The sequence below is a fragment of the Benincasa hispida genome, chromosome 11, assembly GCF_027475165.1.
Source record: "Benincasa hispida cultivar pf3 chromosome 11, pf3_genome.v1.1, whole genome shotgun sequence".
Taxonomy (NCBI): Eukaryota; Viridiplantae; Streptophyta; class Magnoliopsida; order Cucurbitales; family Cucurbitaceae; genus Benincasa; species Benincasa hispida.
The window spans coordinates 73,027,462-73,042,402 of NC_143488.1; the positions used below are offsets into that span (position 1 = coordinate 73,027,462).

General features: G+C 33.9%; 4 protein-coding genes across 6 annotated transcripts; 1 reads left to right on the forward strand and 3 right to left on the reverse strand.

Annotated features, from left to right (window-relative positions):
• Window positions 1-232: 232 nt before the first annotated feature.
• LOC120091828 (hydroxyproline-rich glycoprotein family protein) lies at window positions 233-3,487 on the reverse strand. Its single transcript, XM_039049970.2, has 2 exons — window positions 2,346-3,487; window positions 233-493 (listed from the first exon to the last, which is right to left on the reverse strand). Exon 1 carries the CDS (start codon window positions 3,415-3,417, stop codon window positions 2,356-2,358), a length of 1,062 nt encoding a protein of 353 aa, XP_038905898.1. The 5' UTR covers window positions 3,418-3,487; the 3' UTR covers window positions 233-493; window positions 2,346-2,355.
• A 4,302-nt stretch (window positions 3,488-7,789) lies between these two features.
• Window positions 7,790-8,990, reverse strand: LOC150032874 (uncharacterized). The gene has a single exon (XM_090307162.1). It carries the CDS (start codon window positions 8,988-8,990, stop codon window positions 8,238-8,240), a length of 753 nt encoding a protein of 250 aa, XP_090163288.1. The 3' UTR covers window positions 7,790-8,237.
• Window positions 8,991-9,394: 404 nt separating this feature from the next.
• Window positions 9,395-11,340, forward strand: LOC120091082 (nudix hydrolase 26, chloroplastic-like). Its single transcript, XM_039048913.2, has 6 exons — window positions 9,395-9,487; window positions 9,579-9,629; window positions 10,299-10,391; window positions 10,520-10,614; window positions 10,865-10,979; window positions 11,054-11,340. Exons 1-6 carry the CDS (start codon window positions 9,422-9,424, stop codon window positions 11,171-11,173), a joined length of 540 nt encoding a protein of 179 aa, XP_038904841.1. The 5' UTR covers window positions 9,395-9,421; the 3' UTR covers window positions 11,174-11,340.
• An 807-nt stretch (window positions 11,341-12,147) lies between these two features.
• Window positions 12,148-14,880, reverse strand: CTF7 (protein). 3 transcript variants are annotated; one of them, XM_039048910.2, is made up of 7 exons: window positions 14,602-14,880; window positions 14,222-14,492; window positions 14,052-14,147; window positions 13,871-13,939; window positions 13,278-13,624; window positions 12,620-12,806; window positions 12,148-12,517 (listed from the first exon to the last, which is right to left on the reverse strand). In XM_039048910.2, exons 1-6 carry the CDS (start codon window positions 14,808-14,810, stop codon window positions 12,668-12,670), a joined length of 1,131 nt encoding a protein of 376 aa, XP_038904838.1. In that variant the 5' UTR covers window positions 14,811-14,880; the 3' UTR covers window positions 12,148-12,517; window positions 12,620-12,667. The 3 variants fall into 3 exon arrangements, with proteins under 3 accessions (XP_038904838.1, XP_038904839.1, XP_090163287.1); XM_039048911.2 differs by having other exon boundaries at window positions 12,148-12,542; XM_090307161.1 differs by having other exon boundaries at window positions 13,278-13,474; window positions 14,602-14,800.
• Window positions 14,881-14,941: the final 61 nt, after the last annotated feature.

The window sequence follows — 14,941 nt, forward strand, 5'->3', positions numbered from 1 at the left end:
TTGTATCTTCCTTGAATTGACATTATTATTGTTATTATTTTATCAAGTTGATAAAAGTTAAGTTCAAACAAGAAGAAGAAGAATATTAATTTGAAGATATATTGTAAATACAAAATAAACTTGGACTTTTAAAAGTATTAAAATGCAATCAAACCTATAGTAAAAAACCAAAAATATTAAAGTAGATTGAAAGACAGAGAAAAAGAAAAGAAAAAAATTGAACAAAACAAAGTTAGATGGTCTCTTCTTTCCTCTAATAACAACAACACATTTAGAAACAAGTTTTAAGTTTCCAATTTTTCATCTCTCTTTCTATCTACAAATAATCAAATTATTATCTGAATAGGACAAATAGATATGACACTAAAAAATTTTAAAAATAAATAAAAAAAGAAAACATCTCTAAAGTTCAATGTTTCATCATCTCCAAATATGAATGCAAATCTTTCTGCTAAACCCTTATCCTTCGAAGCCACAGACAATGCCTACTTTCCTGATCAAAAAAGAAAAAACTTTTAGACTTATATTGTAAATTTGTAACTTTCTTATTTTTCATTTCATTAATTCTCATTTCTTATTCTTCATAATTTTTAAAGTGTTAAATTACAAATTTAGTCTTTTTATGTCCTAAAAAAAAGCTACAACAAATAAATTAGAATTTCATGTTATAGTTCAATAAATCATCACAAATAAGTTTTATAGTTTGAAAACTACTAACAGAAAGTGAATATGTGATAAAACTGCATAGGTTAAAGTTCATTGGATAAAATAAAAATAAAATGTGTTACATAGAAAATAGATTTGAGGATTGGGTTAATGAGTTAAAAAGTAATTTATATGAATTTTAAACGTTTTGATTTTTCTTCATCTTCATCCTAATTTAAGCTATCATGGTTTTTCTTAATTTTCTTCATCCCACAATAACCCTAGATTCCAAGTGAATCCATTTTATATACATCTTTATTTTTAATCTAATCAACTACTTAAAACTAAATAGAAAAGATCATTTCATGCAAATATATATAGCCAACACTACACATTCAATTTAGGTTAAAATTTTAACTTTCATAAAAATAACAATTTAATCTCTATAATTTACAATTTGTTACGATTTAGTCCATATCATAAAAAATATTATTATGATGTAATCAACTTTCTTACTTATGTATATTGATATACAGAAAAGCAAATGTATTTATAAACTATAAAAACTATGTTGTAATGAATTGATATGTAATTTTGATGATTTTTTTCTATAGCAGAGACTAAATTGCTATAAGTTTTAAAATATAAAAACTAAGAGGCCGTTTATTTTTTGGGAATGTAGATAACCGAAATCTTAGATACCCGTAATTATATATATTAGAAATTATAGATGTCCGACATTTTTAGATTACCATTTTTTTTTGTAGGAATACTTTTGTGGATATCTGGGAATATTTTGATAACTGGGTTTGTTTGGTAGGATTTTACTTAGGAATGTCTTAAATTTACCAGAAGTTCCAAAAATGCTCTTACAACTATTTATTACTTTGTAATTTATTTGATATAATTTGAACTTATATAACATATTTGTTTTTATTAATATGAATTTCTTTTAAAATTTATACAACATATTTTTTTTATGTGTTATTTTTCTCAACTAAATAATATATCATAATTTAAGATTTTTTATAAAATAAAATATTAGTTTAAACTTAAATTTGAATATACTGCTAAAAAATAATGAGAATTATGATATAACTAAAAATATATGATATACATCGTTGACAATATTTATTTTAATTATATAATGTACATGAAAAATAATATGTATGTAAAATAAAAAAAAAAAAAAGAATGATAAAAAAAGTAAAATGATGATGCTCACAACTCAGAAATTTGGAAAACACATGTTTCAAGAGGGACATCTAAAACTCTTCAGATGTTCTTTGTCCGAGCATCCTAGGATGCCCAGAAATTTTGATGTCGCTGCATCTCATAGTATCGCAAAACAAATATAATAATCTAGATGCCCATTTTACGAAAATCTAAGATACTCGTTAAACAAATGACCCTAAATTATTAGTTGCTAAAATTTAGAGATTAGTTTATCATTAAAGTTTTGGGACCAAGAAGAGGGAAAAGTTTTTTTAACTGCCAATCTGTAGCTAATTTGTAATGATAACTCTTTATGGGGAAAAAAAAAACTTAAGTTGGAAATTAATTATTGAGAAAAAGATAAATGAAATTGATTATTGAGAAAAAGAAAAAGTAAAAAAAACATTGGAAGCATTAGAAGCTATATTATATACAATACTAGAAAGCGAAGAAGGGTTTGTTAGAAAAAAAGAAAACATTTTTACCGATGGAATTCTAGAGCAGAACCGAACAAATCTTGGGGTTGACGTTGGGGGAGTAAACGACCTTACCGGCGGCGGGTCCGGCAAAGACGAGCTTCAAATCCTCGCAGAACACTCTTATAACAACCCGCCTGGTCCACCAAGACCCATATCGGAAAGTTGTCCAAGCAATAAATCTCAAATTAAAACTCACCGTTCCGGTTGCCTTCTCCTGCCCCAGCTTATCCTCTGTTTCCGCCCAACTACCGGGATCATCCGGACTACTCGACGTCAATTTCACCCTCATTTGGATGCTCTTCTCCACATCCAGAAAAAATGGGTCCCCATAAGACATTGCCAACGTATTGTCTTTGTAGTCCACGAAGCTCTGTACCCGTTCCACATTCACGTTCAGTCTGTGGTTCGGATTTTGTACCGTCATATTCCCGTCCCAGTTCCCGGAGTAATTCGATTTCGAGATGTTGAAATTCACCACGGAAAATGAATCCATTCTGAACACTGGGATTTCAGGGCGGAGGATGATCCACGTCAATATGCTGGACAGAGTCATTATAGCCACAAACAGAATCAACGCCGTCACAATCCCCCGGAGGAATCCCGTGTTCACCGTCTCCGCCCTGTAATTTTGGTGGTTGTTGTAATACGCCGCTGGGGGTGCCTGAGCGTAATAGGGATTGTAAGGAGGGTAATTCCCCGGCGCCGGTGGGTACCCTGGATGTGGGGCTGGAGGGTAACCCATTGCCGGAGGGTAGCAATGGCCTTGAGGAGGAGGGTAGCCCAATGTGGGTGGTGGGTAGACAGGAGGGGGGTTGTTTCCGGCAGAGGGAGGCGGCATGGGAGGTGGGTCGGTGGCCTTGGATTGGGATTGATGATCGTCCGATGAGGAAGCCATTTGGAGGGGTATGCTCTGTTTCTGGTTTTCTCTCTCTCTGTGAATGGATTTGGAGAGAGAGAGAGAGAGAGAGAGAAGAACGAGGAAGGAGAGGAGTTTGAGGGGAAATGGAGGAGGACTTAGAATATGGAGATCTGTTGAGGCTTTTCTTAGAAAAATGACGGAAGGTTCGGACATTGTCATCTTCAACCTCTGTTTTTCTAAACCATTTCCAACGGATAAGAAACAAAGAACAAACTTCTGAATTTATTTTGCTTTCATTTATATTATATCACCTTTCTTTTTCCCTTTTTTTTGGTCTCTATAATTAAAACCTCATAAATTATTTTTGCCGTTATAGTTTTAAGGGGCTTCTAAAAAAAACAAAAAAAAAACATTCGAGGCTCATATTACATTAATATCTCCAACATTATGTTTTACAAAAGAACGTTTTTCACTCTCATATGTATAAATATTAAAAAGGTTCACTTGCTTTACCATCCCATTAATGATTTAATTTTTTTTCCAAAAATTTCCTATTTCCAATTAAACTTCTCCTACATGTCCATTTAGTTTCAATCGACGATAAACGAGGACTTTTTCAATCGATGATAGACGAGGGCTTCTTCTTTCTTCTTCTTCATTCAATTGGCGGCCAACGATCAACGACAAGGCCAATGCAATATCAACAGTAGAAAGAGGTTAATCTTTAACCTCGATTATTGAATTCCAACGAAGGTTTATATTGAATTGATACGAGAGACGAGGATTTTTCTTCATTCGACACCATTCTTCTTTGTTCTTTTTTATTTGACTACCAATGTTCAACCAATAGGCCAACAGAGAATCGATGGCCAACGGATGTTCATCTTGAACCGAAAGCCCGAGACTATTGACAACCAACAGGAGGTTTATTTTGAACCTCCACTATCGACAAAAATGAAAGCGACAACCTACAGCAATCGATAGCCAAATTATGGAGATGAAGCAATCAGCTTCAATATACAACATATTTCGTAAAAAAGAGGTATCTTTATTATAGATAAATCCGAGGTATCTTTATTATAGATAAATCCTACTTCCTATGTAAAAAACCGAAAAAGGTATATCCCTCTATGATATTACTATAAACTATGAATCATAACTACTCTATTATATTAGAATAATGGGAATCTCAATATTACCATGCTTGCCTACACTACTCATCTTATCAACTAGTAATTGTTGAAACTCAACAAACGACATTTGATGATAAAAATCTATTTTAGCTACTTTGTAATTAATGTAATTATCTCTCTCGTTGAAACGATCGACATACAAGATTGGAACAATAAGAGTACCTACAAAATGTAGTACATAATACATAAAAAATACAAAATGATTATTTAAATAACTCATATATCATATACATCTCATTATGCAAACAATTATAATAACAGATTCAATATATACTCAGTATATAGATTTTGAATAGTAAGATTTCCTATAAAAGGTAGTACATAAAAAAATCATATTTTAGAACTGACTTTTAAAAAATAACGCATATATTATTGTTAAATGAGAAATTTTAGACCAACCACAAATTGTTACGTCATTTACTAAATCAATGACGAATTCCAAATCATCAAATTTGGGACCAATTAGGAGTTGACATGTATCCCAAATTCCGATGACGCTACTTGTTTTCATCACAAGTGTTGAATTGAGTAAAATAACTTAGCCCAATTTGATGTTATAATTTGGACTTTGGTCACGTTAAGCCCAAAAATGGGCTTAATTTTGCCCACGAAACCCACTAGAGAACTTTATAAATAGAGGAGCTCTTCTCATTTGTGGGAGTTAGCAATTCTACATTCAGAGCCTAAAGGGAATTCTCTAAGACTCATTAACTCCGGAAGCTGACCACACTGGAAGATTGAAGTCCTTTGGTGATATAAGTATTCTTCCAAGACTCCAATTTCAAGAATATCCACACGCTCAAGAATATCCACACGCTCTACTTCCATATATCAAACATACACATTCAACCAAGAGAGAATCAAAGGATCGAGTACTATAGATTTTTATAAATCTGCATCAACACAAGTTCAACTCCACAAAACAAGTTTCTTCGGAAACCTTGTGTGAACAATTATATATATATCAATACACAAATAAATATAACAACAAAATCAATTATACCTCAGTGTACAATAAAAAATAATAAAAAATACAAATAGTAAAATGTATACCCAACATTGAATTTTCAAATTAACCAATTTCATACCGAGGAAGAACATGCAAAAAAAAAAAAAAAAACTATTAAATCTGCAAAAAAGAAATAAAAACCAAAAAACGAAATGCATAAAAAATACGTAGAGTTCACGGAGGAAAAAATAATGGAGAAACAAATAGAATAAAGAAGAAAAACTGCATGAATAATGGCAAGGGGAAGAAGAAGAGAATGCATGAAGAAAATGAAATTGAAAGCATGAAGATATGGAAAAAAAATGAAATAAAAAACATGAAAAAACGAAGATGAATACGAAGGGAGTAGAAGAAATAATGCATGAAGACAATGAAAATAAAAAAAAAAAATGTATGAAAATATCGACTAAAGGAGAAAAAAACACACACTTTTCTATTGCGCCAAAGGAGAGAGATGAAGAAGCAGAAACAAGAATCATTAAAAAGAGATTTTTACCTAATAAAAATTAAAAATGAATTAGCATATGAACCATCATTCTTAGGCACCTTAGACAATACACGAAGTACAATAAAATATGACTCAAATAATGATTACACCCAAACTAATGATATAAAACGAAAATAAAAAAATAAAAAAATAATTATACACAAAACAATAATGAAAAATGAAATTAAAAAAATCGATAAATTTATTTAAAAAAAAGGCATTCATTGGAAAAATACAAATATGACCAAAAGATATCTAGTTTTAATTTCTGTAAATGTTTTTCTATTTTATTTACATGACAATCATTTCGTGTGTGGTCTATTTTTGTTGATTTTGTCAATGGATTGTATTCAAATTTAAAAGTTACAAAAAATGTTAAAAAACTACTTGGGAATATTCAATTCAACTACTCTAGTATTTACATGTTATTCAACTCTAATGAGAATAAGAATTGCAATTAAATTCGGATGACAACTTTTAAAGCTGTAAGAAACTAGTTCCAACGTGGTTGGTACAAGCATTTGATAGTTGAAAAAAATTAATTATCAAAATTATTTTCGAATTATGTTGGATTTTCTAAATAATTGAGTTTCGATATATTATCTTATGAATATTATATAATTTATATTGAAATTAAATTATGAGATCTCTATGTTTATCATTTATGATAATTATGTTGGATCTCGATGTTGAATTTTAAATTGAAAAACAACATGATGCTTATCCATTCTTTCAGTACAATAATTGTGAGTATGGAGAATTGAACCTTCCACTTATGTAACGTCAATTACCCTTTGTCCTCACTCGCATGCATCCTAAGAAAACTCCCAAAGGAGTTCTTAAGATTGAGCCACAAAAAATGAAGGTGCACCTTGTTGGATATTACATAAGGCTTCCTTTTTACACATTATCAAATAAATTCAAATTTCAACCATAAAAATGAGACATTTCAAATTTGAAGCTGTTTTTCTTTTTCCCCCTTTTCTTTTGATAATGATAAGTCTAAGCGTTATTGGAACATACTCTCTAAAGTCTAGGGATATTTGATATAAATTAATCTAAATAATAATTTGAAAGTAATTTGCAGGAAAAATATAATTCTATCAATAAATACGGTTTTCTAAACCACAAAATGATGGATACAACGCTATCTCATTGGACTTCCTTTTGGTCAAAATCAAAGAAAGACCGGTCTTGGCAGGCTACCAAAAAGTGGCAATGCCAATGGCAACAATTTCTCTTTTAATTATTATATTTGTGAAACGGAAAATTTTAAAAATATGGTTTGAAATCCCCTTTTAGGTTGAATTTTGAATGGAACATTCTTCCTTTTCCCAAGGAAATTCATTAAATTAGAAATATAAATATTATGAATTGAATTAAGCTAAAGACCCATTTGACACCATCCATAAAATCAGGTAGTCTAAGTGTAAAAAGAGAAAAGACAAAGATCATCTCAAGAATGAACAAAAATGTTTGATCGACCTCAAGAATCTTCCAATCAATTAGTATTGAAGAGTTTGTCTTGCAAGTAAATGTGAAACAAGGACAACTATTACTATACTAGAATCACAACAACAACCAGAGGAAGAAAAAGACAAGAAAAGATGGTTGTTTGAAACTTGTCTAATAATCTTTTGAAAATCGAAATAACTAGCTTCAATAATAAAATCCTCATATTTTTTAATTCCCATCTTTAAGGTTAGCTTGAAAGCGATTCAATATTTTATTAAAGGAAATCCCAATCCAACCCTCAACATGACACAATACAGATGCATGAACGGAGGAGCGAATGGTCATTTTTTATGGACTATAAAACGAAATATCAAGAATTAGAAACGTCTCTTTCAACAATAAATTTCAACCAAAAACAAGAATTAATATCACAGAAAAGAGGATAAATTTAACTGAAAAATAACACTAATATTAATGATAATATCAATATTGAAAAAAGTACTCTTGTTCCGGTCCAAGGTCGTAGAAACTGCACAGAACGTAATTTTTTCCCCTTACGTTTCACAAAAAAGAAAATAAAAAAGAAAAAAGAAAAAAAGGAAAACTCTTTCCTCCTTTTGGTCAAAATAGTCTCACAATTTTAAAAGAAAAAAATAGGTGGATTGTGGACCCACCTACTTCGCTATGATCAACGGCTGCGATCCTTTCTCCTGAAGGTATCCAAATGATCAAATCATAGCCAATGGAAGACTTTGGTACACTCTTCTTACGATGTACTCGACTTCACAGGATTTCTCCTCTCACCATTCCCTCTCCTCTTCTCCTACCTACTCTGTTATTCACACGCAGCGCACAAAACATGAAGACCAAAATAAGCTAAATTCGGGTCGGATCTTTAATCGGATTCTTTTATGGGTCGGGCAATTGGACCCGCGTGTGACCGGAATCCTGCCGTCACGGCGTCGTTGGCGCAGCAGTGAAATCCAGCCGCCACCCCGGTCTCTTTCGCACTCAGGCAATCACGGCAGGCTGTCGTTTCCGATCTCGCAGTACCGTTCCGGCCGCCATCTCTGCCCATCGTCAGATTGCCTAGCCGTATGCTCGTTAAGTACTTCTCCTTTTCCAACTGCAGCTTCCGAATTCGCTCTTCGTATTCGTATCGATCCATCACCGGCGAGATGAAGCCAGAGAGCAATTCGTTTTCAATGCCAGTGTTTCGTCTCAACAACATCACATTCTCCGGTGGATTCTTCTTCTTTGATTGATTCGTCTTTGTTTTCGTCTTCGTTGCCGACGAGAAGTAATATTCATCTTCGTTGTCGTGGATGACCTTTCGCCTCCTCTCACGTCTTGACCGTTTCAAAACCACAAGAAAGAAACTGTCCTTCTCGCCGGAGATTGCGCCGAAATTGACTTTCCCGGTGATTGGAATTCTCCGCCGAATCTTTGTCGAGGAATCCAGAGCGATCTTATACTCCGCGAGGTAAACCGTGAACTGATGCGATGAGATTCCAATCATCTTGCTCAAAATCGACTGGAAATTCTTGAACTCCATCGAAGAAGAAACGATAACGGAACCGATGTTGGAATCTCGTTCACCGTCGTGGAAAACGATCGGGAATGAAACGCCCTCGACGGTCTCCGCCATCGCCGCTGCAAATTAATGAATTGTTCTTCAATTGGGGAACAGAAGGAAAAGCTCTCATAAAGAACGAATGAAGGAGGGTTTTACGGAGAAATCTTGAAGGAGGCTATATGCTGCTATGGGAGGTTTTGCTTTTACAGAGTGGGTTTTAGGTTTTTATGGCAACGACAAAGCGGTGAGGGTATTTTCGGAATAAAGAATGAGATTTGTGGCCTTGGTACCTAAGGAATCAAGACGGAGAACTTAGAAGGAAATTTCAAAACGTTTTTATATAGAAGGAAAGAGACTTGGGAATCAAGTAAAAATAAAACGACATCGTAATGGTCAGCTTGGGTATGTTTTGACCAAAATACCCCTGTTATGTAATTAAATTCTCGTCAACGCCTAATTGGAAGGAGCTTCTGCTGTGTTCGTCTTCTTCTTCATCATCATCCATGGAGTTTCCTCCAGAAGGTTACAGAAGAGGCGTTGGGATTTGTCTTTTTAATTCTTCTGGAAAAGTAATTTCGATTCGTCGTCTTCTTCTTTCTCTGTTATCTCGATTTCTTCTGATAATAATTTATTCATCTCTGTCCAATTACTCTTTTGCAGATTTTTGCAGCTTCGAGGTTGAACAGGCCTGAAATCTGGGAAATGCCTCAGGTAGTTTCTATTCCGTCGTATTTTGAGCTTTATTCATTGGGAAACATGAAAGTACCGTCTCTCTGCTTTTCTTTAAGTACTTCTCTCGCTTTATTCTGTGCGAATTAGGGCATATATCTATAGGTTCCATCTCTGATTTCCTTGTGGGAATATCCGAAAATTCTTTGTTGAGCCCCCTTTTTGAAGAACTCTTTAGATTTTCTAGTACTCGACAGAGAAATTCGAGGATCCTCTGAAATGAGAAGGGGATTTTTAATTAGTTGTACTCATTTCTCTCGAATTTACTCTTATGGTGCTGTGGGTTCTGGTTCTTTCCATTAGAGAATTGTATTAGCTTTCAGAAAGCTGTTTATGCTACCTGATGATAATATTCAATGGCTGGTGTTTCTTTGACAATTTTGTGTGATTCTCTTCTTTTCAATCATGAGACTGAGAGGTGTTGGAAATTATGTCTTTTATCTTGTTTACAATTGGAGTTTCTACATGAGTTAGCTTACGTAAAATTTAACTAGGAAACTCATAATTGACTTGAAATGGTGGATTGATCCAATAACTTCAAAGTCATAAGAAGGCAATAAAAGTTCTCTTATTGCCTGCTTGCGGAACTTGAAGCTTGTGGAGGATCATCCATAGATTTTTGTTCCTTGATAATGATTTTCCATTATACAGGGTGGTATAAATGAAGGCGAAGATCTCAAAACTGCAGCCAAGAGAGAGCTCATCGAAGAAACAGGAATAGTTTCTGCAGAAATTATTGCAGAGGTATGCATCTTGAGATGCTTCCAGATATATAACTCTACAGCCTCCATATCTCGTCTTTACATTGTATGATGAGCTTCAGAAATAGCTTCATTTAAATCGGGACTGATTCGATCCATGGTTAAATATAGCTACCCTACTGGCTTTCGTACGATTTCTCGCCTGAAGTCAGCATCAAACACATTAAACACTGGGGAGTAAGATACAAAGGCCAAACCCATAAGTGGTATTGCCACCTAAAAATCTGACTCCTATAACCTTTTGATGTTAAGGAATCTCCTTTTTTGGAAAGTGTTCCTACAGTTTTTTGCTTTCTTGGTATAATCTTATTGTTTGTCCTTAAAAAACAAATTGTTTGCGAATGTGGTAACTGTTTGTTTTTTTCAGCTTCAAAAACTTGACCGACGTGTATGGATTATGTTATTTCCCCTTCAAACTTCCGTGTTCATTTGATCGACCCTAAAGCTCGTGAACAGGTTTCTGATGAAGTTAACCGGAAAAGACGAAGAGATAAATCTTCTGGGCAATGGAACTGAAAGGCAAGAGTTTGGGGAATGGTCATGGATGTCAATTGAACGGTTACTGAACCAAGTGAGTAAACAACTTTTAGCTTCCTTCTTTCCCCTGCAACAATTTCTTTGAAATCATTACAATCGTTTGAACAGGCTAACAAATCCCGGAAACCTGTTTATGAACAAGTGATGAAGGAATTTGGTAAGTTCATACATGGAAATGGGGATAATGACATTTCTCTCAAGCAGAGTGAAACCCAATTGGTTAGCTGAAGTATTCAAATTCTGCTATGGGAAGAAGATAATTTTATTTATCGATCATACCACGATCATTATACAACTGTATATCATATGAATCACAGGTTCATAGAAAATGTTATATACTCATATCTAACTTTCATTGTTCAAATAAGAATGCCTTCGTTTAAAGGTTTTGATAACTAGGCAGATATGTTTGATCCTTTTGGAATTTGGAAGAGTGGTGAATTAATGTTCATATTTAAAATCTGAGGCCAAGATATTGGAATCAGAACCTTAACTAATTTGTGTAGCTGTAAAAGGATTTGAGTGTCCAAATATGAGATTGTAAATGATCTCCATGGGCTTGATTTTGACGCTCTTCTACTTTTAACCTTTGCCTTTTTGCTTTAAGGCCACGTTTGGAGGATCTTATTGCTTATTTTTTTAATCCTTTTGTACTTTACTCTCCAAGTTTTCTTAGAGAGTTGTTTAACATGGAGTTTCGAAATTTGTGTTCTATACTATTGAGTTAGAATTTTTTTCAATAATAAAAAATTTGATTTCAAATTTTCCTACATTATTTGTGGTACATTTTGATTAGATATTTAAGATAATGTTTGGAATATGTTTAATTTAATTCTAGGTTAATGTTAGATTTGAAATAGTATTTTAAAAATTTTATGAAACTAGATTTGGTATAAAAATTTGACGATGCCCAAATTCAAAATTTATCTAATTTATCTTTTGATTTAAATTTGACCAAATTTTAGATTAGAATTTGAATCAAAATTCATAATTTGATAATATTCCAAATTGGTAAGTTTATTTAAAATATTTATTTATTTAGAGTTATGGAAAACATTGGAGAAGAGAGAAAAAAAGCATATGACTTTTAAACAAAAACAAAACGATAAACAAATATTAAACGTGTTATTCATGATTATTCTTCTAAGGGAAAATTCTAGTCTCCTTTGTGTTGCATTAATAATAATTCTGTCCCAATCATATTTCTAATTGCAAGAATAGAATATAGTTTGACATTGATACTAATTCCAATTCATTGTATAATTTCTATCGACTCTAATCTCATTGTCACTAGTAAAACAAGACTACCATACATCGACTAAAGTGGACAGAGTAGACAATAACTTAGTGCCTCGAATTTTCATAAACTAATCGCAATATGCATTTACACAATTGTTTCTACTCTCTGTTGGCTTTGTCAAGAAAAAGAAACTTAAGCACGTTGAGTGAAGCTACTTTTCACCTTTATTATGATGAACCCAGAGCTGTTTCAGTCTCAAGTGATGAATTCCCTCCTGTAAAAGCATGTGGCACCTCCTCAAACACCACCACCAGAGGCATCTGCTTTGCCACCTGCAGAATCCACAGCAGAAAAAGTCTGTTTCTTCATTTCTTGAATGAACCATATAATTTTCCCATCATTCATGAGAACTATGTCCCCCCTGCTTGGTTTACCTTCTTTGTCCAGGCTAAATATGAACCCTCTCCAAGATTTCGATATCCTTAGATCAGAATGCTGCTTTTGTACACCAATATAGACTTGGAGCTTACATATTTTGATGCCAATGCCATTCCAGAAGAAGTTGGCTGAGAGAATGCCAATTGAGAGCACTCGAGGGCAGCTCTCTTGTAGAAGCTTTTCCTGGAGCAGAAAAAAGGAAGTTGAAGAACCCAATTGTTGTGCTGTTTGACCAAAAACTACATAAAAATTTATAAGCCGATTACATAAAATAAGTACCCGGAAAAACAAAGACATTTATCTATTAATAATAAGCAAAGGGCTTATAAACCCACGGTGAAGAGATTTGACGATACAACGGTTCGGGTTGTTTTAACCTGCAGCCCCATTCTAGAAGTGTGTCTGAACAAACCTCTTGGTACTTGTCCTTTCATTGATGTCAATAAGGGAAACTTCCTAGCAATTAGTATCTAGTTATGTCTAGTGATGTTTGCCCTTCCCAAGAAAAGTATGTCTAATAATTCAATAGAAGTAGCATGTTGTTGTCAATGTAATGCAATTATTCCAATTTTATAAGGTGGTTTGCTGGGTTTCAGCATCTGTAAGAGAAAATTAGGAAAAGGTAATGATGTTAACGTCTTTATACTTGTTTACCTTGCAGCATCTAGCAATCGGCTGGCAATATGCTTTCTTCTATTGGCAGGAGTAACCCAAATTGCTCGAATTCCACAAACAGCAGGAACAGGTTCTTCTTCACATAAAATTGCACCATTCATGTTCATTTCCAATGCCTCAGGATTATTAGTAGGTTTCTTCAAAATGGCTTCTCTCTGGAAAGTGATGTTACCAAACTGCAAGGTAGTTGAATTTGGTTTTGAATCCTTTATCTTAGACACTTCGGTTCTTTCGTCCAGAAAACATGAGACAACTTTATAAGCTTTCGTTATTGGTTCTACTACTAGACATCCTACAATTCTCTGGGATGAAACAAACAGATAAACCTGCAGTTGGGATAAGAAAAGTAAGTGCAGAAACATGATAGTCAAGAACTACAGAATATGCAAAGTGGAAATCTAGGAATAAAACTAGAAAATGAAAACATTGAGAACATAAAAAAGCAGACTCAATCCTGAAATTGATGGCATAATAAATTAGATGCCCAATTATACATATTCAGATGGATGTGTGCAAAAGAATCAACATGATCCAGAACTCTGAAATTGCCCAGTTCACATTAAGTTAAGCACCTGATAATTCTTATGCAATATCCATCCACTTCCCAGCTCTTTCTCCATCATCTTGACCACCTCTTCAACCTTCCAATATAACAGAATTGATTAAGATTAAGAAAAATGTTAGGTTAGCTCAACATAACTAAATTTCACCAAGTATTCCACTTCAACAGTCCAAATTTAACAGAGTTTGGACCTTGTGCTTATGAGCAGAGGGGTCAGAATCCAACACCAACAGAATACGGCCGCCTTCAACAGAGGGAATATCGATAACCCTTTCGTGAGTCCATCCCTACCAACGGTGCAAAAATCCAATTAGAAAGATACCCAGAAAGAAACCGGAGAAAATAAAACGTTGGGTGTTACCTTAAATTGGATTCCACAAGTGTATTTCTTATGAAATGCTTTATGAGATTGTTCATCGTCTTCATCCCCACGAGCATATTTGATTCCACAGGTGGAACAAAAATGGAGCAAAAAATCAGACTGACCAAAAAGTAAATGGTACTGAGCATAGCTTCTTTTCTTGTTCTTGACCAGAATTTTGGTCGATGACGCTAATTCTGATTTTGCAGACGAATCGTCTGGAATTGGAATTTTTGTCTCCAAGTCGACGCATTGTGGACTTGTCACATTCCTTAGAATTAAACGAAAAGGATTTCATCAATAACAGCCAATTACAATTTCTGGGGAGGAAGAGGAAGAAGAAGAAGAAGAAGAAGAAGAAGAAGAAGAATGTGGGGTACCTGCGCTTATAGGTGTTGATATATTGGTGCTCTGCCTTTTCCCAGATCTTTAATGTTCCATAGTCGCTGTCGTCAGCGTTTGAATTCAAGGGTTCCGGCGACCTGTGTGATGAAATCGAAGAAGGGCGTTTGAAGAAGGTGCTGATTTTAGATTGCATGATTGGAAAGATTTCAATTGCAAGTTCAGGACAAGAAGGTTCATTCTGCATTTGTTGTCTTCTTTGTGGTTCTTAGATTGTGGCAGATTTTGCCGCCATGGGGATTGCTGAAATTTTGTTCTCCCGCCCTTTTCTTTTGAAAAATTATTTAAACTTTTTTTTTTTTATTTAAATCCTATTTT